This window comes from Cebidichthys violaceus, unplaced genomic scaffold (genome assembly GCF_023349555.1).
Source record: "Cebidichthys violaceus isolate CVI_PGR_0920_01 unplaced genomic scaffold, fCebVio1.0.p SCAF_20, whole genome shotgun sequence".
NCBI classification, from domain to species: Eukaryota; Metazoa; Chordata; class Actinopteri; order Perciformes; family Stichaeidae; genus Cebidichthys; species Cebidichthys violaceus.
The window spans coordinates 7,162,143-7,177,264 of NW_027176373.1; the positions used below are offsets into that span (position 1 = coordinate 7,162,143).

The 15,122-nt window shown below is 41.9% G+C and overlaps 2 protein-coding genes across 3 annotated transcripts; both read right to left on the reverse strand.

Moving 5' to 3' along the window:
- Nucleotides 1-846: 846 nt before the first annotated feature.
- Nucleotides 847-3,139, reverse strand: sod1 (superoxide dismutase 1, soluble). The gene is made up of 5 exons (XM_068715942.1): nt 2,999-3,139; nt 1,734-1,830; nt 1,506-1,575; nt 1,268-1,385; nt 847-1,182 (listed from the first exon to the last, which is right to left on the reverse strand). Exons 1-5 carry the CDS (start codon nt 3,068-3,070, stop codon nt 1,075-1,077), a joined length of 465 nt encoding a protein of 154 aa, XP_068572043.1. The 5' UTR covers nt 3,071-3,139; the 3' UTR covers nt 847-1,074.
- Nucleotides 3,140-3,938: 799 nt separating this feature from the next.
- scaf4a (SR-related CTD-associated factor 4a) lies at nt 3,939-14,597 on the reverse strand. 2 transcript variants are annotated; one of them, XM_068715945.1, is made up of 19 exons: nt 14,451-14,597; nt 13,054-13,137; nt 12,884-12,928; nt 12,626-12,787; nt 12,337-12,469; nt 11,934-12,070; nt 11,551-11,736; nt 11,272-11,351; nt 11,086-11,161; nt 10,601-10,777; nt 10,353-10,426; nt 10,034-10,224; nt 9,771-9,871; nt 9,528-9,641; nt 9,271-9,427; nt 8,929-9,056; nt 8,197-8,350; nt 7,711-7,866; nt 3,939-7,423 (listed from the first exon to the last, which is right to left on the reverse strand). In XM_068715945.1, the coding sequence occupies exons 1-19, from the start codon at nt 14,478-14,480 to the stop codon at nt 6,267-6,269; spliced, it is 3,342 nt and encodes a 1,113-aa protein (XP_068572046.1). In that variant the 5' UTR covers nt 14,481-14,597; the 3' UTR covers nt 3,939-6,266. The 2 variants fall into 2 exon arrangements, with proteins under 2 accessions (XP_068572046.1, XP_068572045.1); XM_068715944.1 differs by having other exon boundaries at nt 11,545-11,736.
- Between the last annotated feature and the right edge of the window lie 525 nt (nt 14,598-15,122).

The window sequence follows — 15,122 nt, forward strand, 5'->3', positions numbered from 1 at the left end:
AAATGTATTTTTCATGTAGTATTGCCTACTAGCTACTAGCCTACCTGGTGCTTTTCTGTTCGCTAGTTTGGGGTAATACAAGCTTCATTTTTTGAAAATGCACCATTTTAACACTGAAAAAGCAAACAAAGCCACAACCAGCTACACTAACGAGGGCTCCAGCCATTTATAGTCAGTGCCATACTTAGGCACGCAAACTCTTCAGGGGTGAAAAGGTGACCAAGTTGTCACACCCCCTCACCCCTGGAGTTTATTTTTGAAGGTGCATTTGGGCCAGCATTTTATTTTTTTATCCCTGGCAAAGGCACCAGTTTATGGGCGAAAAGTACTTCACTAAATAAAGCTTGTACTTAAAATAAAATCATATTTTAGATTAAATATCTGCATTTACCTTTAAAAAGGAAAGCAGAATCTACAGCCGTTAGTGAAGAAAATTGGTAAAATTCCTCACTTTCATGTTAACAGTGCGATTGCACACTGACCAATACACTAGTAGTGAGTTTTAAAGACAGAGTCTTTCAGCTGGGGATCGAAGTAGCATTAGCACAGTCAACTTCGGTAAACTATTAAAAAAAAAAAAAAAAAAAAAAAAAAATTTATATATATATATATATATATATATATATATATATATATATATATATATATATATATATATATATATATATATATATATATATATATATATATATAAATTTTCTTTTTTTTTTTTTTAATAAAAGCATTTGGAGTTTGCGGGAGGAACTTTAGCATTTAGCAGAAACACTTCAAGCTCAAATAGACTTTAGTTTCCACTTTTAATTCCTTGATTGCCAAGCATGCACACAGGTCACAAAAAATGACAACTTTAATTGTTTAGATCTTTTTATTACTTATGAGATACCAATTATAGGGGACCAAAACTAAATCAGAAGACACATAAACCATACATACAATTGTCATGAGGAACAAACAGGGTATTGCATGGCTCATCTACTCGCTTGAATAGTCAACAAAAAAGGACAAACTGTCACATTAAGCAGCTATGTTGGTCAGTAAGTGCTGTGGGTAAAAGTTGTTTCCAGTGCTGGGTGATTACTGGGCGATGCCAATGACACCACACGCCAGACGTCCACCAGCATTGCCCGTCTTTAGACTCTCGTCGTTGTCTCCTTTTCCCAGGTCATCGGCCTTCTCATGGATCTAAACACAGGACAGGAGACAGTTTTTTGCATCACTTTATAGCCTAGATGCTCAATTCCATGCGCAATAAGGCTCTTTTACTTACCACCATGGTTCTGCCAATGATTGAGTGCTGGCCAGTGAGGGTGATTATCTTGTCTGTGATGTCTATCGTGGCAATTTTATCATCCGTAGCCGTCACATTCCCCAAGTCTCCAACATGCCTGTTTACATAAATTAATATTACCTTTGTTAAAACCTATCACTAACCAATCTCAACATCCCCCTTACAACCTGATAATAATTTCTGATAAATGTCTACTCAGACCTCAGACTGGACTCACCTCTGGTCATCATTAGGACCTGCATGATTCTTGCCATGGGGATTGAAGTGAGGGCCTGCACTGATGCACCCTGGGGAAGGGGGAAGAAAAAAAAAAAAAAAAAAAAAAAAAAAAAAAAACAACACCTTTAGCATGAAAGACTTCAGATTAAGTTGCAGTATAGGTGAACTAAAACCACAGAATGCAGTAATATTAACCTGCTTAACACAACTATTGTCAGATGCTCACCGTTTGTATTGTCTCCAAAAGAATGGACGTGGAAACCATGCAGTCCAGGACTGAGGCCTTTGATTTCACCTGTCAGCTTAACAGCCGCTGAGTCACTCTAACCAAATCAGGATCACAAGATTCAACAGAATACAAAAGACACAGAAGAGCCGTCAAAGCCAGCTGGCAGGAAGGCCTTGACTTTACAGTATTATTTCCATGCAATTTGAAATCCCCAGGCAGTCACTCTTAGTAACACAACCCTTTATGTTTCAGAGTTAAATATAATTTGCCAGGCCGAGCACCCATGTGCAGTCCTCTTTGTTTACCTTTTTTCACTTCTCCATGCAACCATGTTTAAAGCCACATTGCTATGAATTGTGGGCAATTCACTTGAGCCAACTACAAAATTAATGTGAAAACTCCAATTCCGCCTTTCAGTTTCAAACTCAACTCTCACCCCCTAGACACACGGTTGCCCAGCCTTCCACCCTTAACAACGCACATACTCGAGGCAAAGGCAACAACGAGGGCAGGCAGTGACTCAGCAACAATTTTATATTAAGCGTTAGTGGTTGTAAAAGCTACCATTGATGATGCAACTTTTGACTGCAACTTGGATTTCAGCAGAACAGCTACAAACGGAAGTGATTCAACCTCATCAGACTCGTAATGTTAGCGTTAGAAACGTTGGACTTATGCAACAGGCGTTTTCACTACACGCGCTGTAGATCATCAACAAAACACAGGCCTTAAATGTCCAAAGGTTAAGACCGTTTATGGCACTGTTATACTACTAGCTGGATACACACACACACACACACACACACACACACACACACACACACACACACACACACACACACACACACACACACACACACACACACACACACACACACACACACACACACACACACACACACACACACACACATGAGCAGCCTACTTGTAATAAAGAGTGTTAAAGCGTGCCACTTTTGACTGCGTGCGCACTTAACGCTAACTGGTGCTTTGACGTTACACCGTGTAGGCTAACGTTATTTTGCATTAAAGCGCGTGCATAGTTAAGATAGCATGAACATATGTCAGTGACGCATTGTCGTTCAAATGTAGTAAGTTACGTTAGCCAGCTAGCTGGGTCACTCCCGTAAACCCATCAAACCGGCTTGTGTAGGGAGAATATAGCTAGCTTAGCATTGGCTCGCTAACGCTCCCAGGAGCCTGCATGTCAAATGTTCCTTGTAGTTTAAATAAATTGACTAACTGGACGTCGCACGCCTTACCTCCTGCTCAAAATAAACGATCCCGCTGGTGTCTCCAGCTCCTTTCAACACACAGACAGCTTTCACAACCATCTTCGCAGTAGTTTTTCGAAGGACGCCCAAGTTTCTGACAAGCTTGCTAGTCAAACCGTGAAGACAACCAACTATATGTAAGGATCGGATGGGCGGGCGTATAGTACAGACAGCCAATCAGAGTCAGATGTAATCAAAAAAACGCATTTTGATTGGTCACTGACCATGACCTATTAAGCGGGTAAACAAATCCATAATAGACTTTGCCCAGGCCCCATGGCATATTTATATCAAATGTTAATTTATAAAAATGCATTAAATGGTAGACAAAATGTTTAATCTATATTAGTACTATCAATCAAGGACCTAATACTTGCATCATCTGTCTTGATACTGTAGGGCTACACTGCTGGTAGTTATGTCAAATGCGTGATAAAGATAAAAACTAAAACATGTTAGATGTTCCTGCACAACCCACAATCTATCCAATTATTATCTGTGTTACATATACAGTAACTAAAATGCAGGACAAGACTGTTTTTAGGCCAATTCAAATAAGATTTAATCTCACAGCAACAGTCACAAAGACCATGACCGAACTATATACTGTATGCTGGTCAGTACAACACTAGTTGAAAGCTAATCTGAAGCCTTAATGGCTGGTATTTCATATGAAGATGGACATTTTAAAGAAAGGATTGTGTGGACTGCAAAGTCAGCTGTTACATACACCTTTTGTTGAGACATAGACTTAAATAATGATAAATCTTACCTGTTTTACTTCCTCATCATGAATAGTAAAGGTCAACCTGTAAATTGAATGACTCCAAAATCACAGTAAATATCAGGCCTGCGGCATTTAAACAGACCATTATGTGTACCAACAGTGGAGCACGGAATATAATTTGGACAAGAAAAATAATTTGGTACAAAAATAGTTTATTAAAAACAATTTCCTCTGGCTGAAATATTGGAGATTGTATGTCCATGTCTTTTGTGTTATTAACAAATCATAGAAACATATGTCAACTTTCAAACCATTAGGATTTAAAAAATGTTAAAGCAAGAGGCCTCTGTTGTTCCTTCCATGTCAATGTCCTTCTCTACGATAAACGAATCACGGATCATAAACAACAAATACCATTACACCTTTGAATCGTCAGTGATACAAGCATATTTACAGCAGTGTGACCCAAGCAACCGTCTTCATTTCATCACCTTAGTTTTGCACTCTGTGTTAAAAAAAAATGTCAAGAGCAAGAGTTGGGCTTGGAGAAAATGGGCTTCAAATGTGAACAACTTCAGGTACAGCATGTCTGCAGTGAAACAGACACCAAGTTTAAAAGCTGTGTTCATCAAAAATAATTCATCTACAGTTACAGATACATTTTGTATCTTCTTGTGGCCTCTTTTGTCTGATCTAAGAGAATTCCCCATTTTTTCCATACGCATGGGAAAAACAAAAGGCCCAAATCATAAAGCTCATCAAGTCTGCCTGCTAACTTGAGTAAACACAATGCTCAGCCAACTGGCCCCTGAATTGTTGCACAAGTGCAATACTTTTAAAATAAACCTGTAGTTTATTCTTTAACTGTAAAAAAAAAAAAAAAATAATAATATATATATATATATATATATATATATACACACACACACACACACATGGTGTGAAATTTAGACAGCAGAAGAAAAAAAAATACACATATCGTAGAATTTCAAATGGCTTTTTACTTCCACTTTGATGTAATGTTAGTTCTGAAAACGTGCCTGTCAAAACAGAAACCAGGATAAAAAATCTGCTTAATCAGATTTTCTTGTTTTTTAAGTTTGTTTTCAGCAGTTTTGAACAGTTCATCTGGGTGCAATTCTTTTGCAAATGGAAGTACTCGTACTTATTTTTGCGTACCAATATCTCTATGTCTAGATTATTCAAACTTCTGAAACAAAGCCCAATTATATAACGTCACATTTCTTTACATCCATAATTTTCCAGGGGAGATATATCACGATAAATGTATCTAGTTTTCGTGCACGTTACGTCAAAATGTCTTATCTGAAATCAGTCACAATGTCCGTCAAGCTAAAGAAATGTGATTATGGCACTGTTAAAAGTCCTAGGTTCTGAGCCCCCACAACATTTAATGTTTGCCAACAAAAATTATGTATACACACACAAAAAATTAAAAGACCTAAAGCGGCATCTGGATAAGTACAGTATGATCAAAGAATGGGAAGAATTATTGATTCCCTGAATCTTAAAATGATACGAGTGTTTGGTTGAATAAACCATGTATTTTTCTTTAAAGGACATCATGTATTTGCCAGTAAATGTGCACCAGGTGGCCGGTAGAATGAAGACAATACTTTATTCTTCCTGAAATTAAGTGTTTCAAAGGATCAGAAGTGGGGACATAATCAAAAGGAGAGCTCAACAAAGTAGCAAGCCTAATTCTCAGTGTAATTTACCTCCACAAGTCTTCCCCAATTTGTACTTTTCCCATCAAACACCTGCAACGTACTTGATTGGATTTTAAGGCCACGGTAGTCCTTTGAATGCTGTGCATTACTGGCTGTGATCTCGCAATGAAGAGCAGACATGAAACACAAGATGAGATGAAAACAAAGGAGAGTAAATGGTGCCTGCATTATCATAACAGTTGTTTGAGAAGATATTCAGTGTTTGACATGATATTTTGGCAGATTTAAAAAAAAAAAGTTTTAAAATGAACATATTCACCTTGTTGAGGAGTGCCTGCTATCACACAGAAAAGGCAATGAAGTAAAAAATAAATGTGTGTCATAGAAGTCATTTGTTACCTCCGTCTGCAAACCCACTTGAGTAAAAACATGAATGCTAAGCTCAAATGAACCTAAAATGGAGCCGTGATAACATGCAAACACGCCATTCATTCTTTCATCTTACAGGGAAAAAAACAGTTGACAGCCAATATTTAACGACAGCAATTTTACCAAACAGATTTTCGTGTGGTCATGCGTTTCCAGTAGCAGACGCAAAGCCAAATGTGACCAGAAGCCAGTCGTTTTACATAATGTCTGACGACACGTGTGGGAGATGTTTGTTTTCAAGACGCGTTACTGCCCAGAAACTGTCAATCACCAACTGGCAAACGGTGACGTGCTTGAATGCTTAAGCCAGGAGTTGAGGCTGACTATCATTGTGAAAAACACCTTTAACAAAAAAAAAAATCATTCAGTGGTTCACAGCCGTCTCTGGCTGAAGGAGCAGTGAGCCAGTCTATGATGCTGCTTCCTGTTTCGTTTCTGTGGGCTCACTTTGAGCTGAGGGTGAGGGTACAGAGGGCGTCCGCTCCTCTGGAGACGGAGCTAAAAGTTCAGAATCTGCCTTCTTTTCAGACGCTTCCACACTTGGTTCTTCACTGCTTTCCATAGCTACCACAGGAGTCACAGGAGTCACAGGAGTTTGCTCTGTTGCGTTAGAGGTCCGAAATCTCTCCATGTTTTCCAGTTCAGCCAATCGATCGTCCCTGTCCCATCGTGTGGTCCTCTCTTTCCTCTCTGACCGCCTTGGCCTGTCTCCTTCTTTTCCTTCAGCTCCTTTCCCTCTTTCTCGACTCCCTCCTTCCACCTTTCCCCTTTCTCCCGCCTCTCCCCTCCCTCGATCCCTATCCCCATCATCACTCCTCCCTCGCTCCCTGTCGCCATCCAGGCTGTTTCGCCTCTCCCTCCAGTCCCGTCTGTCTCTGTCTCGATCACGGTCTCTCTCCCGGTCTCTGTCTCTGTCCCATCCTCCTCCACGGTGACCTCCTCCATCTTCTTGCCAGCCTCCGAGTCGGTCCCTCCCATCCATTCTATCACCACCACCTCCTCCTCCTCCCCTCCCTCCATCACCAAAGACACGCCTTCCACCTCCAAAACCTCGGTCCCTCTCTCTATCCCTGTCTCGATCCCATTCCCTGTCCCTCTCTGGCTCTCGGTCCCTGAATCCGGGCCTGTCTCCAGGCCTGTCCCCCCTGAATGGCCTGCCTTCCATTTCTTCTGGCCCCTCTGGGCCACGAGGCCCCCCTGGTCTGATAAAAGGAGGCGGACCTTGAGGAGGAGGAGGAGGACCCTGCCCATGTGGAGGGAAGGGAGCCCTCATATTGTGGGGAGGCATCATTCCAAAGCCTCCTTTAAGTGGAGGGGGGTCGTGGTGCATCATTTGAGGGTGTGGCCCTCTGGCAATCATCTGCGGAGGCATAGGTGGCATGTTGGGGTGAGGGGGTCGTGGCCCGTGGGGTGGAGGGAAACGCTGCATGTGTGGTGGAGGGGGAACCGGAGGACGCTGCAGTGGGATTATACCAGGCCGTGCGCCAAGCAGACCACCAGAAGGGGGTTGGATGTTTCCAGGAAGAGCACCGGGGAGGGACCCAGGAGGTCCACCTAACTGGTTACCTGGTGGGGGGAAAAAATACAAAACACAGCTTTAATGTTAACCCAACGTTCACTACTGTTCAAAATCCTACCATGTATAAATACTATATACTGTATAATTATTAAATTAGTCAACGTTAAAATGTTTGTCAATCAACCAATGGAGTGATTAGGAACTATATTGTATCTAATAATACTATCTCACGAGAAACTAACAATTGACTAGATGCACATTTTATTTTGGGAATTTGATGGCCAAACTCCAGTAACACTCATTTTAAAAAAGGCAGACAGAAAGACAGACTGACCCATGAGTCCCATCTGATTGTTGAAGATGTTGGGACCCTCCGGGACCTCGTCATTTTTCCTGTTGCCCAGACCAACTGGGTCCAGAGGCGGGTCTTCAACTCCACCTTTGGAGGGAGGTGGGGGACCGAGAGGCATGGCACCCGGGGGAGGGAAACCTGGGAGAAGAAGAAGGGTGAAAGGAGTTAGGGTTCAGTTTGTTTAGGCTGGAAAGTGAGCGAAACTTTGCTACCACAAATAAAAATTTCCCTCCATAATGTCACAGTACAAGACAACTTTTCAACGCTTCAACCTTTTCGTCTCTACTCTTGTGATTTCTTCATCATGACATTATGACACCAGAGTGGATAATCAAACACATCAGGAGCAGTTGAATACTGCTTTAATGTCGTTCCTTCAGTACTGATAAACATCATTTGAGTAGGAGAAAGACACTGAGAAGAAAAGCCAGAGAGAAGTTGTTTGATGGCAGCTGAAGGAAGTGCTACCTGGAGGCATCTGCATGGGGTTGAAGCCAGGTCTGATGAAAGGAGGAGGGGGGATGCCTGGGGGGAACGAGGGCGGAGGCATGCCTATGGGACCAGGAAAAACAGGAGGCTGGAGAGAGCCCACACCGACAATCGGCTGCTGCATTGGAGGAACCTGAGAACATTTACAGGGATTTACTAAACATTTCAAATAAGAAAGTTATTTGTTATACTTCCCAGGGACACTCTAAAGAAACACAGCGAGCGAAGGAACTTCAGACAACAAACATAAAAGTCATATTTTCTAAACGACCATCTTTATTTTCAATGCAAGTATGGATCAGGTCACACCAGCCTATCATACTATAATTAATAAGTTGCCTCCATACCTTTACATGGAATTGAGTTCCATAGTTGTGTAAAAAAATATGAATGCACTTGGATATCTTGATATTATGTTTTGTTTTTATTCAAAGGGCAGTGTGTTCTTTACACTAGGACAGTTTTCTTAAAATTATTAATATTTTTTTAAATCACAATATATCGCCTTGTAAGTCCTGTATCACGATCCGTTTTGCTTCAGTCTTAACAATACACAGCTCTATCATACACACATTTGCATAGATCCCTGAAAGAAGCAGGCACATACTCCTAATGAATGATATCTTACCATTATTTAATCCTATAACAGTGATATATCACTATATATCTAATCCCAGACGTTTATACTGGTAACATCTAGCTGTTGTTTACCTGTGCAGGAGGAGCAGCTGCAGCAGCCGGGGGTAACCCTTGTGTTTCCTCTGGCTGCTGTAGCTCTGAACGGCCGTTGTGGTTGAGTTCTTCCTGGAAGCTAAGAGTCTTCCTCACTCCACTCCACTCTGAAAAAGACAGACACGATTTAGACACGTTAAAAAAGCAGACTTTGATACACAATAAGATCAATAACACAACTTGTTTCACATACATATTTCAATAACAGCATTCTGTGCAACTCCTTTCTCACTGAACTGAATGATTAAGTGGATTCCACATGTCTCTTATGTCTTGTTTGTATGATTTCCAAATGTTCAGGTGCCTGTCAAGACTTTTTACCTGGTGATAAGGTGTCTACATCCAGGATGCCTCCTTCTTTGAGCTCCTCCAACTGAGCCTCTCTGATTTTGGACCACGGTACATAGGTTACACCCAGCTCCACGTCCCAGTACTGTTTGAACTCAGCCTTTATGCCCTTGTTCAAAGCCCAAGCAATCTGGCAAAAAATAAACAAAAACAGCTCTTGGTTCGAGAGACATTCCTCCGTTTTCTCTTTAATTTGCTTTACTACGCAGCAGCCTGCGTTGCTCAATCACCTTGATGGATTTCTGGTTCACTTTGTGAGCTCCTCTACTAAGCTTCTGCAGAGCCTTGAAGGCATCTTGCCTATGTATCATGACAATATAGGCACAGCCACGAGGAGGGATCATCTTAACAAGGGAGAAAAAAAAATCAGTATTTTTCATATTTGGTTTGGAAAATACAAATGCCATTGTTACAAAGGCACGACGTGGTCCCAGTGGGATCACTGTAACTGATCGACACATGTCAAAACTTACATTGATGGACTCTATCTGCCCAAACTCTTCCAGTAAAGAGGCAACATCTTGCTGTTGTGTTCTCTTGTCCAACTGGCCCACCCAGAGAGTTGTACTGCAAACTGCCGAGGAGACAGAAAATAAAATAATGAACAACAATGCAAAAACACTTGGAATCAAAGGGAGGAAAATTATTTATATGAACCCACTGAAAACTGCATACATTTAACAGGTAATGTCCGTATACTTGAATAAATATGGCCATAAATAAGAGTCTGACTCACTGCTTAGTGTCTCGCTCTTGGGCGTTGGAAGGCCTTTCTGCCGTCGCTCCCTCTCCTTCTCTCTCTCCCTGCGCTCCAGCGAGCGAGGGCGCGGGGAATGGTGACGTCGCTCTCTGGAGCGGGAGCGGGACCGCCTGTGCCGGGATCGTCGTGTACGGGAATTAGACCGCGACCTCCTCCGCTTTGGAGACCTGGAGAAAAGAAAAGAAAAAGACATTGCAATTCATGATATGCTCAAAATGAATAAGCACCGGTGAAAAGCTTGTCCATATAAAACAATTTACAATGCTGATGTCTGTTAGACACATCAGATGCTTACCTGGAGCCTGAGTGTGATCGTCGACCATGTCTGCCATCCCTCATAGATGAATGGTCCATATCAATTGACAAATCCTGATATGATATGGAAAATAAATGAGTATGATTTGATGCAAACATTTATATTTTTTCGGGCATCAGATTTCAATGCAAATGTTAGAAAATACTGGAAGTTCACTTTACCAACCGAATTGAACCTTAAAAAGGCTTGTTAGATGTTAAATATCCTTTGTTCTCCTTTAAATCTACCTGCTGTTGCTGGGCAGCATTGTGGGGGGGGTATTGCCCTGGGAAGCCTGGCGGCCCAGTCGAACCAGGGGGGGGCTGCCCGGGCAAAGGGTGCCCCAAAGGAGACATCATAACGGGGAAGCTTTGTCCTGGCTGTAAACCATAGGTCTGGAGCTGGCCATTAGGAGGCAGAGGGACCTAACAATGACAACGGGAATAAATAGTGTGTGCGTACAACACGTTTTCCTAAAATCTAAAATTAATTTGAAAGAAAATAATTTGTACCTACCCACATTTTTATATGTATGACTTATTTCTATAAAACGGTTGTTTTCCATTTAAAGAGCATAATGTACATTGTAATACAAGCTAAAATTGTTAGTAGTGATAGGAAACTTAAATTTGATAGCATTTAAACGTTTAGTGTAAAATTGACAAAAAAAAACAAAATCAAAAAATTAGACGGCTGGAGTTATTTTACAATTAGAAATGTTTGTGCTTATTACCTGTTGTGAGAGGTCTTGCAACATGTTAATCATCGGCGGTTTAAAGTGCTGTTGGAAGGCTGGAGGCTGCTGCATACTGTGACGATAAAAATACCCCATTAGCTTCACAGCTTTAAATCAATCAGAGAGTCCCTTCTCTTGGCATTGCAGAGCTGCTGAATTATGCACAATAAATCAAATACTTACAAGGAGGCATGTGATTCATCCTTCTTTGTCTCCTCTCCAACTTCTGGTTCATCATCATAGTCAAAACGGTCCAGCAATTTCTAAGTGAGAGGGAATGAATGTGCACAAATGTTGATGTATTTAACATGGAAGAGTTCGTACAGCCTTAAAATACTTATACTCAAAGCACTGTCCTACAAAATATCTAAACAGTGCCTGACTTCTGAAATGTTGTTTGTTGTATATTAAGTAGTAGTATATTAAGTTGTTGATGGCATAAATACAAAAACGCACTTCCACCTTGTCAAAAGCTGTCTTCTGCTGGGCGGCTTGGGCGGCATGCGTGAGCAGAGGCGGTTGCGGGGCGGCCATGGCCAGGCCAGTTGTAACGCTTTGGGCCTGTGTTTGACTGGTATGGACGGGAGGCTGAGTGTTGCTGTCAGGCTTCCCAGGCTGCTGCTGGAAGTTCTGGAGCATCTGTTGAAGCTAAAATGCCAGTGAAAGAAGAGGTATTAGTGAGGGTCTGAGAGAGGTGCAAGCAGAGATAATAAAAGCAAAATGACTGTGGTTCAAATCTAAAAAACAGTCTGCTCTGGTACACACACACACACACACACACACACACACACACACACACACACACACACACACACACACACACACACACACACACACACACACACCTGCTGACCCTGCGTGGACTGGAAGAGCTGTGCCACAGCAGCAAAGGCATCAGAGTTTTGCAGCTGAGCAGTGGATGGCATGGTGGAGTTGGCCGTTACTCCAGTAACTGGCTCTTTGGCTGGAGGCGGGGAAGAACCTGAGTGGAGAGACACAGCATGAACATGTGTGTAGGGGGGGCACACAGATGCATTCAAATGGGAGCATACTGATACTCAAGCAGATCAAATATTACATTGTTATAAGCTACAAAGTTAGTTTGCTGTCATTCTGCAACATATGGTCGCACAGCGAAATGAGAGTTGTTGTCCAAGAGAAGAAAAAACACAAAATATTTTGCAATATCATTAAGCAAACTATATCATGGTAATTACTACTGCTTTTATGTACAAACACGCAAATTACCTGGGTCATCTGAGCCTGTGTAGGGGGCAGCAGCACTGCTAGAGCCAGCTGCCATGTCCAGGAGGGGTTGAATAACCTCGATCTTGAACACCCCGTTCTTCTGCCACAGGTTCAACACCCGCACGATCTTACTCTACAAAAGGACAGTAAGAGAGCAAGGAAACAGGTGAAGGACAAGGAATGATAGGAAGCTGATTTAGGTCCCAATTTGGTACTATTTGTGACTACAACATTACAGTTCACAACATTCGTCACAGTGAATCTTTTCACCATCTGTTCATTTTCTTACCCTGTCCTCTACTGGGCAAAGGCAGAGGTTCTCAAAGGTTCCTGTGATATTTTTGGTGAACCGTGGGCCGAACACGTCCTTGTCTGATCCAAACTGGTGTCTGGACTGACGAACAATGGAATCCACCACATACAGGCCCGCTACCTTGTACTCAGGCTTACACTAGAAAGAGCGGAGGGAGAAAACAGATATTGGGTTAATTCATGTTTGGTGAGACGGAAATGTGTGATAATCAAAATGTAGACAGGCTTGTCTCACCTTTTTGATAAACTTCTCCACAATCTGGACCACATGTTTGTAGAGCTGAGAAAGAGAGGAGCAAGTGAGCATGTTATCATCTCGAAAATAAAGGTTATAGTACAGGGAATACCATTCAAATAAATATTGAAGTAGCTCTCAAAATGAAGGAATGCCAAACTATTTCTTACTTTCATAGCTTTGATGGCCGATTTGGTGATGGAGATCATCTTTGCCCGAGAGATTGGGGGCTTGGAGTCCATCAATGAGAATAACTAGAGACAGAGCAGATGATAGATGAGGGAGATGCCAACACAGAGAGCAGAGTGCTTAATGAGGTTCAGAGGTGATGCCAATCATTTCTACTCCAAAAATGATTTCCAAACCTTCGTCTTTCAAAACCAAAGACACACATTTTGAATGTTTAGTGGAAACAAGTTGCAGAATAAATCCTGTTATTATAAGCTTCAATGGATCCTAATCTTAACAGGTTTATTGCCAGTTAATAACTATATATAGATGATAACGTTATTTGTTAATTAGATCATTGATCTTTTATTGGTTGCCACTGTTGCTGATCTGAAGGTTGGTGCTGTGATTATTTAAGTGGACTTTTTCACAGCCTCTGTATCCTGCGAAATTGTTGTATTATGGACTATTCTCTGATGGAGGGATGGGGATGAATGCGTTGGTGTTACAGTGCATTGTGCCTCAAAAGACAGCGAAGGCATGAACACTTTCCACCTTTCTGCTAACCACTTGCATTAAACTACACAGGGTCGACAGGGGTCTGCTTTTGAGGAAACTACAGCATCTTCATAGCTGTGTGGTTCAATAGGCTATTTATAAAAAGTTCCAGTATTTGAGAGAAACTCATTTATACAACACTGACGTACAGGTTTGCTCTCGTCATACGTGTGGAAGTATACTTTGACATATTTGTCCTAGCATTTTATATCACGGGCATCCATAAACAACTACTTTATCGGTTTGTGCCAGACATAAAATGCTATATTGAAAGTGGAAAACATTTTATAAAAACCATAATAAACAGCTCATAAGGTTTATTATGATTTGCTACAACAAACACATATTAGGACCAGCTCGTTATGATACAGGTTTGTTTATGTTTACCACTCAGCGGGCCCAGCCACAGTTACTGTTACATTAAATCATAATAATACAATCAGCAATAGGATAGTGTGTTTGCAGGTAGCATCGTTTCCAACACAAATGTTAGTAAGCATGCTCTCACGCGCTAACATAAACGTTGGTCTTACGAACTTTGCGCAAGGTTAACGTAACTAGAACCGCTGTGGAATAACTGTCGTTGCGTTAGCTTGCTAGTTAGCATACATTCCTATGATTTGTTTCAGTGCCAGCGTAGCTTGCGCTGCAGGTGTATCTACAGTACGAACGCTAACTCGGTTAGCCTAAAAACAGGTACGATGGACAATTCCAGCTAGCTCGCCGAGCAGGCCCACTGGTCAGTCCAGCATAGCTAGCTCCACAGCAACACAGCGCTATGACCAGCGCCGCCAGACTCGGTGCCTTCGGGGTCCTCAGCGAGCCCTGAAGGGCAGCTTACCTCGTGGTTAAAGGCGTTGACGGCATCCATGATTGCCCAACGCTCCGAGCCTTCCTCTTAACTCCCGATTCCCGGCTAAAAAGCGATGTTTATTCACGCAAGGGTCGGTACAACATGTCCGCCCCCCGGTAGCTAACGACAGTTAGCTTAGCATCGGTAGCTCTTGGGTCGGCGGGCACGGCAAAGCATGATGGGATTCAATTATGTTGTTCTAGGTGTTGGCCACTAGGTGGCGGAGTGCTTTAATGATTGAAAACATGGGACACTTGTCCACTGTTGTCCACTTTTAGATATGGTCGATTTAGCCCATCAGGACCCCCAAAATGAGCTTTGGGCCCCCAATGACTTTGTGTAACCATCGTCCGGTAACGCACTGTGCAAACCCAGCAGAGTTATTATCTTTAACCTACTCCCATAGTATAGGCATACCAATCAATATTAGGCCTACTATGCCGAAGTACTACCTCAGACTAAACCATGAAACCAAGTTGAAGATTTAAATTATAGTTGTATTACTGTGGTACACAATCACAACAACAATAAGTAGCAGTACAATATAAATTCAAAAGAAGCAGTAGTCATTTATATTAGCCTCATCAATGCCCAGTGGTTTTGGGATGAAGACTGAGCAAATTACAACATCTACCTCTGAAGTATCAAAAGTTACAACGT

What these genes read in the sequence shown, in the direction of transcription:
- scaf4a (XM_068715944.1), bottom strand. Translation starts at nt 14,480, where the DNA reads ATGGATGCCGTCAACGCCTTTAACCACGAG. An exon ending in TGGAGAAGTTTATCAAAAAG is followed by an intron (nt 12,788 to 12,883) that starts GTGAGACAAGCC and finishes CGCTCTTTCTAG; the next exon opens with TGTAAGCCTGAGTACAAGGT. An exon ending in TGCAAGACCTCTCACAACAG is followed by an intron (nt 10,778 to 11,085) that starts GTAATAAGCACA and finishes TGTCATTGTTAG; the next exon opens with GTCCCTCTGCCTCCTAATGG.
- sod1 (XM_068715942.1), bottom strand. Translation starts at nt 3,070, where the DNA reads ATGGTTGTGAAAGCTGTCTGTGTGTTGAAAGGAGCTGGAGACACCAGC. An exon ending in TCGTTTATTTTGAGCAGGAG is followed by an intron (nt 1,831 to 2,998) that starts GTAAGGCGTGCG and finishes TGATTTGGTTAG; the next exon opens with AGTGACTCAGCGGCTGTTAA. An exon ending in TCATTGGCAGAACCATGGTG is followed by an intron (nt 1,183 to 1,267) that starts GTAAGTAAAAGA and finishes TCCTGTGTTTAG; the next exon opens with ATCCATGAGAAGGCCGATGA.